The 7,560-nt window shown below is 49.0% G+C and overlaps 1 protein-coding gene across 4 annotated transcripts; it reads left to right on the top strand.

The window, feature by feature from the left end:
• Positions 1 to 571: 571 nt before the first annotated feature.
• PJA1 (praja ring finger ubiquitin ligase 1) lies at positions 572 to 5,806 on the top strand. 4 transcript variants are annotated; one of them, XM_024116571.2, is made up of 3 exons: positions 572 to 677; positions 3,548 to 3,736; positions 4,304 to 5,806. In XM_024116571.2, the coding sequence occupies exons 2-3, from the start codon at positions 3,609 to 3,611 to the stop codon at positions 5,346 to 5,348; spliced, it is 1,173 nt and encodes a 390-aa protein (XP_023972339.1). In that variant the 5' UTR covers positions 572 to 677; positions 3,548 to 3,608; the 3' UTR covers positions 5,349 to 5,806. The 4 variants fall into 4 exon arrangements, with proteins under 4 accessions (XP_023972339.1, XP_007102448.2, XP_007102447.2 ...); XM_007102386.4 differs by having other exon boundaries at positions 580 to 677; positions 3,548 to 5,806; XM_007102385.3 differs by having other exon boundaries at positions 580 to 677; positions 3,542 to 5,806.
• Positions 5,807 to 7,560: the final 1,754 nt, after the last annotated feature.

The raw sequence follows: 7,560 nt of genomic DNA, 5'->3' as shown, positions 1-7,560 counted from the left end.
CCAAAAGGCATAGCTATAATATTTTGAAGGGCAATGCAATTTTGAAAATATGAACCCATGTTGTGCTGCAATGATTGATCATTTCTTTTGGATAGAGAACCTCGATTTTGTGATTAACAGCAACAAATTCTACTGTAAACAGTTCAATTTGCTTCAACCACCAGGTTAAAAAAAATTCAGCTGACTGCAACGCTAAGTACCGTGATACTTCCACTACAGATCATAACACAGAACATAAGATAGGATATATTAATATCATTACTTTCACATCAGAATGAATCAGAAAGAATTTGCGGATTTCATTTTATTTCAAACAACAACCACCACCCAAAGCCCAGAACAGAAGGGCAAATGACTAAATGTTTAACATGTGTTAAAGCTGGCTGTTGGTTACATTTTTCGCTGTCCTTTTCTGTATCCTTGACGATTTCATCATTTCAAATGAAATAATGTTTTCGAGCCCACCCTGATTTGTCGAGAGCAGCTGCCGCCCCCGCCACATCAAGGGGGCGGGCCGCCGCGACGCTACAATCACTTCCGCCGCCGCAGTCGCGCCCGTCCCGCCGCCGTCTGGAGGGGGAGGAGCTGGAGCCCCGGGAGCAGCGGCTCTGGCGGTCGTGGCGTTTGGAGGTCCGAGGTATCTGCTCTTCCCGAGAGCGTGCGGGGGTCGCGACTGGGTGAGTAAGGCTGTTTATTTCCTCAGTCCCTCCAGACGTGGTGGTGGGGCGAGTGGCCGGGCGTGGGGCGAGTGGCCGGGCACCGGGGCGAGGATGTGGAGGGTGGGGGGCTCTAGCGAACAGATTTTCGGGCTCGCCCCTCGGGAAGGGGTGGGGCGGACGCGGGACCTGACCGCAGAGGGAGGCCTGTGCCCTCCACTGGCCCGATTTAGGTCTCCATCCTCCATCCTCCGGTCCCTTACGTGTGGCTCGGTCCCCGCTCGGGTGGCTTGAATCGCTATTCGAGGGGGGAGTGGTGGTCGCGGCCCTCTCCGCCTGTCCTCCCCTCTTCTCCTGCCTCCCTTCTTGGCCCCTCTGCGGAGTGATCCGTGGCCTTTCTTTCCCCATTTTGAAGTTGTTTTGATGAATGGTAAATGGTGAAGATTTTTAGGCAAATATATTGTTACCAGGAAAAGAACTGTCAGAAAAACAAATCATTCCCAGGGAAAAACTATAACCCCACACGCCCTTTTCTTTCTTTTTTTCCCCCTTCCCTGCCACATCGGTTTGGATCTACCTTTTGAGCCGATAAAGGTTTCCCCGTCTCATTATGACATTGCGGACCCCCTCCCATCCCCGTGTCTCACGTGCGCGCGCAGGGACACATATACGCACATGCCGGCACATACACACATACACGCACATACGCGCGCGCGCACACGCATGCACAAAAACCTTCCATTGCGGCTGCCTTACCGCCGCCACCCCCCCTTACTCAAGGTTCCTTCGTGTCCCCCTCCCCCGCACATGCTTGGACAGACATGCACACACACCCTCTCACACACTGTCACATTCTCCAGTGCCTTCCCCTGAGAGAGACAGAGACAGACTGACACACAGACACACACAAACACACAGCCTCACACTCTCCGGTGCTTTTCCCTGCCTCTCACCGCCTGCCACATACACACCTCCAGAAGCATCCCCATCCTCCCTCTGCCTCTTCTTGCTCTGGTGAGCACACACACACAACATACAAACACACACACACACCCCCTGGTGAGCACACACACACACACACACACACACACCCTGTGGGCCACACCCCCCCCTCCGCCTTACCCCCTGCCTGCGCTTTACACACATACGCGCGCGCGCACACGCATGCACAAAAACCTTCCATTGCGGCTGCCTTACCGCCGCCACCCCCCCTTACTCAAGGTTCCTTCGTGTCCCCCTCCCCCGCACATGCTTGGACAGACATGCACACACACCCTCTCACACACTGTCACATTCTCCAGTGCCTTCCCCTGAGAGAGACAGAGACAGACTGACACACAGACACACACAAACACACAGCCTCACACTCTCCGGTGCTTTTCCCTGCCTCTCACCGCCTGCCACATACACACCTCCAGAAGCATCCCCATCCTCCCTCTGCCTCTTCTTGCTCTGGTGAGCACACACACACAACATACAAACACACACACACACCCCCTGGTGAGCACACACACACACACACACACACACACCCTGTGGGCCGCCTTACCCCCTGCCTGCCACTTACACAGATTGCTGGCTCCTCTTTCCTATGCCACTTACATGCATACACACCCACACGCTCTTTTACATACCCCTCTCAGGTGCTCCCTGTCTGCTACCTATGTGCCTAGACAGCCTCCTTCGTTGGCCCCTGCCCTGCACACACACTCACATAAATCCTTCTCCAGGGACATCCCCCTCTTCCTGCTCGCCACATCCATGCATAGAGACATTCTTTGATTGCTGGTGCCCACCCGCCTGCCCGCCTGCCATATGCACATCCCTCTTCAGTGCTGTCCCCATATCGATGCATTTGCTCACACGGACCCTTCACCATTGTTGCCTCCCATTTTGATGAACACACGGCACACAAACTCAAGGACACCCCCTGTTCAGTGCCACTATACCCTTCCTGGCTTGCCACAGGCACATAAACACAGACATTCCTCCCTAGAGTTCCAGCCATCACACATCGGAACCACATGCACATTCTCTGTCTATCGTACGTACACATGCCCCTCTCCCCTGAAGCCACCCCATCCATGCCTGTCATTTTCATACCCATATCCAGAATGGGTCTCATTCTGCCTGACACTCATGCCTCTTCCCAGTGCCACTGTCACCTGCCCTTTCCCCCTACCAATACAGGAGTCTCTCCACTTCATGACTGCTGGTCCCCCTTCCACCTGCCTGGTCCCCCTTCCACCTGCCCCTCTCCTCCTGACAGACACGTAGACACTCTCGCATACACAGTGATGGTGATCTATATTTTCCACCCCTATTCCAATTTGCATTTCTCCTGTATGTATACAGGACTCAGAAAAACGCAGATACCCCATAACAAAAAACCCACAGCTGTCTTTCCTCTTCCCATGTTGGCACAATGCCAGTGCTTCACCTATCTTCCCAGCGTCCAGTCACCCCTCCCCTGTCTTCCGTCAGATTCTCCCCTGAGTCAGGCTTTCCTACAAACCCAGTTTTGTAATTATTTTGCCAACATTAAAAATGTGTTCCAGGTCTACACCTGACAGTCACTGGAATGCTACTCCAGGCCCTAGAAAAAAGTGAAACTAATTTTAAAGGCCCCTTATTCTTTCTGTAACCTGCCTGCTGAAGTGAAAATAAATCTCCTTGCTCCTTTATTCCGAACTGATTTGACCTTCCCATCTCCAAAGCGTGCGCAGGGAGCAGGAGCCTTTCCACTCAAGCCCCAGCTGTACTGGAAACCCTCCTAAGTCAGAGCAAATGGGTCAGGAATCTAGCAAGCCTGTATGGCCCAAGCCAGCAGGAGGGTATCAGTCTAATACAGGCAGGAGGTATGGAAGAAGGCATGCTTATGTCAGTTTCAGGCCATCCACGAGCCAGCAGGAAAGGATTTCCGGCCAGAGAAAGACGTCATCCGAAGTCCCAATGCACAGATCAGCCCCCAGTCAAACCACCAAGAGGAGCCGATCACCATTTTCCACCACTCGTCGTAGTTGGGACGACAGCGAGAGCTCGGGAACCAGCCTGAATGTTGATAATGAGGACTACTCCAGGTACCCGCCCAGAGAGTACAGGGCTTCAGGGAGCAGAAGAGGAATGGCTTATGGACATGTTGACTGTTTCGGGGCAGATGATAGTGAGGAGGAGGGGGCTGGGCCTGTTGAGCGAGTGCCAGTGAGAGGGAAAACTGGCAAGTTTAAAGATGATAAGCTGTATGACCCAGAGAAGGGGGCGAGGTCTCTGGCTGGGGTGCCCCCACAGTTCTCTAGTTTTAACCGTGATGTGAGAGAGGAGCTTGACAAGTTAGACCCAGCCCCTGCAGCACGGGGCTCTGCTAGCAGAGCTGAGTTCCTGCAGCCACATAGCATGGCCTCTCAGCCATCTTCTGCTGAAGGCAAGGTGGTCACAAATGGCAACAGCCTGGAGAGGGAGAGACGGGAGCAGAATTTACCTGCGTGTCCCAGCAGGGCTCCTGTGAGTATTTGTGGTGGTGGGGAAAACACCCCAAAGAGTGCAGAGGAGCCGGTGGTGAGGCCCAAAATCAGAAATCTGGCAAGTCCCAACTGCGTGAAACCAAAAGTATTTTTTGATACTGATGATGATGATGATATGCCACACAGTACTTCCAGGTGGAGGGAGACTGCCAACGCTGATGAAGGCCACTCGGATGGCCTGGCAAGAAGAGGCAGAGGCGAGAGTTCAGGTGGCTACCCTGAGCCGAGGTACCCTGAAGACAAGAGGGAAGCCAGGAGTGACCAAATGAAGCCGGAAAAGGTGCCGAGACGGCGACGAACCATGGCCGACCCTGACTTCTGGACGTACAGCGATGATTACTACAAATACTTTGAAGAAGACTCTGACAGTGACAAAGAGTGGACTGCGGCTCTGCGTCGCAAGTATCGAGGTCGGGAGCAAAATCTGTCGTCCAGTGGCGAGAGCTGGGAGACTCTGCCAGGAAAAGAAGAGCAAGAAGCCGAGCAAGCCAGAGTGAATGCCAGTGCCAGTGCCAGCCCCAGTGCGGGTGCCAGTGCTGGCAGCAGTGGTGGCAATGAACTTGAAGAAGTTCGAGGGCCATCTCTCCAGGAAGAGGAACGGGCAACCACCGAAGAAGAAGTTCCTTGGCTCCAATACAATGAAAATGAGAACAGCAGTGAGGGGGATAATGATTCCGGTCCGGAGTTTCTGCAGCCCAGCGTCTTCATGCTGGACGGCAACAACAACCTTGAAGATGACTCCAGTGTCAGTGAAGACCTCGAAGTGGATTGGAGCCTCTTCGATGGGTTTGCGGATGGGTTGGGGGTGGCTGAAGCCATTTCCTACGTGGATCCTCAGTTCCTCACGTACATGGCACTTGAAGAACGCCTGGCCCAGGCAATGGAAACTGCCCTGGCGCACTTGGAGTCTCTTGCGGTGGACGTGGAGGTGGCCAATCCACCAGCCAGCAAGGAGAGCATCGACGCTCTTCCCGAGATCCTGGTCACGGAAGATCACAGCGCGGTGGGGCAGGAGATGTGTTGCCCCATCTGTTGCAGTGAATATGTGAAGGGGGAGGTGGCAACGGAGCTGCCGTGCCACCACTATTTCCACAAGCCCTGTGTGTCCATCTGGCTTCAGAAGTCAGGCACTTGCCCTGTGTGCCGCTGCATGTTCCCTCCCCCGCTTTAAGACCAAGGCTCTTTACTCCTGGTCTGATGATTTTCCCCATCTGAAATCCACAATACTGCAGGAGCCCTCTCCAAATTAACCATTGAAATGAAACCAATCAGTCGATTAATCTCCACCTGTCGATTCCTTGTGATTATTTCCAGTGTGAAAACGGTTGTGTACGATTGCATTGAAAAAAAAAAAATCATCCTGTGTTTTAGAGGTTAGAAAGGGAAAACTAAACTTTCTAAATGCTACTTGCGATTGCAGTAGAAACATACATTTTCTAACCTGAACGGTGAAATAAGTTGCATTTGTTTTTTTCAGTAGAATATGTTGCTGTTGATTGTAACGTCAAGTTTATCTGTTAAATTTGTCCAAAGGGCATCATCATTTCTGTTGCATGTTATGGGTTAATGTTCCTGTAATTGCAGTGCCGTAAAAGCTTATTAAAGTTCTCCTTTTGGTTTTACACGGTATAGTGGAATTGTTTGGTTTTGTCTAAAACGGTGGTACTAAGTGACTTTATAATTGATATCTTGCATTTGCATCCCAAATAGGGTTTTTTGGTGTTCCCACTAGGAGAAAAACTTTAGTTTCACTGGAAATGCTGACTCCAACAACAGCAAAAAAAAGTAAGGGTAATTATTTCTAAGTAGGGGTAAAGTGTATTGTTGTCAGGCTACTAAAGGGGCAAAGGTTGAGTAGAGGATACTCTGTCAGTCTATGAGAAGGAAAGAAACAGTGAGAAAGCATAGTAAAAATAATGATGGTAGGAATACATCCAGTTGGAGTGTAGGGGTGAAGGAGTTAAAATCCCCTTTTAGAAAAAAGCAAGTCTCAGAGGAAATGGGTAAAAAAAAGAAAGCTGTATGCTGATTGTATACATTAACACAGTGACACAAAAGGAACAGAAAAATATATGCCAGACAAGTGCTAGGAAAAACAGAGGTACCCCACCCACACAAAGTGAACAGGTTTGAACATTTAGCCATATTGGCTTCAGATCTCTCTCTCTCTCTCCAATAAATATACACTTTCAGGCACAGGTGAAGTTCTTCACCCGTCATATTTACCTTCCTCCACAGAGGTAAGCACTACCCAGGAAATTGTTTGTTTACTTCTCGTCTACATTTTTAGATGTGTGTGTGTGTGTGTATGTATTTGTGTACATATGTATGTATATATGTGTGTGTGTGTATCTCCATAACCAATATAGAGTGTTTGTTTTTTAAATGGACATAATTGCTAGAATGTATGTATGGTTTTGCAACTTGCTTTTTTTCACTCAACATTGCTTTTGAGATTTAGCCATTTTGATACATGCCTTCTAACTGCTGTATACTAAATATTCCATTGTATGAATTACCACAGGTTATTTATCTATTCTCCCATTGGTGGACATTTAGGTTCTTCCCAGTATTTTGCAGCAGTGAACATACTTAAAAGATGTTCCTTTGTGCACACGTGTGAATTTCCCTAGGGATAAGTATACGGAGGTGAAATTTGGGCATCTTAGGTTTAGAGCATCTTCATTCTAACTAGATATTGCCAAACTGCTCTCCAAAGTGATTGTACTAATTGATGCTCCTCCCAACAGTTGGAGAGCTGTTTTCAGCTCCAACAGCTTGGCTATTGCTAATGATCAACCTCACTGGCAATCAGTGCCGTGTAAATTAACACGACAATGAAACCGATTGTGTCCATCAGAAAGCAATAGTTTTTCTTCATGATAATATCTAGTTTGGGCTACAAAGAGAAGAAATGGGAGCACTCGTGCTGTGGGTGTGAATGTAAACGATAGCAGCCTTTTCAGGGGGCAGTTTGGGGAGTAGCTTGCTTTCAAAATGTAAAGTGGTACCTGTCCCTGAGCGCAACTTAGATGCATTGGTTGTATCGAATTAATATGCAACAGTTAAAAACTATGTACGGATATGGAAAGATCTCCAAGACATAATGTTAAGTAAAAAAAGCATACTGTAGAGCAATATGTACAATCTTGATGTAAAATAAAACCTTACAAAACCAAACTATATATGCAAATGCATAAAAGTGTCTGGAAGGCTACATACCTAAGTGATGGCAGTGGTTACCTTTGGGGAGGGACAGGGGCTTGCAAGAAAAGAGTAAGGAAGGGAGCTTTTGATTTTTTTCACCCGAAATAGTTAGTCTGCTTGATTTTTTTTTATAGTCAGTGTATTTTCGTGAATGTTAACAAAATAAGTCAAATCAA

Source organism: Physeter macrocephalus, chromosome 21 (genome assembly GCF_002837175.3).
Source record: "Physeter macrocephalus isolate SW-GA chromosome 21, ASM283717v5, whole genome shotgun sequence".
Taxonomy (NCBI): domain Eukaryota; kingdom Metazoa; phylum Chordata; class Mammalia; order Artiodactyla; family Physeteridae; genus Physeter; species Physeter macrocephalus.
This window is presented reverse-complemented; position numbering and strand designations above follow the sequence as displayed.

Excerpts from the sequence above, each read along its gene's own strand:
- PJA1 (XM_007102386.4), top strand. The coding sequence starts at position 3,609 with ATGCACAGATCAGCCCCCAGTCAAACCACCAAGAGGAGCCGATCACCA.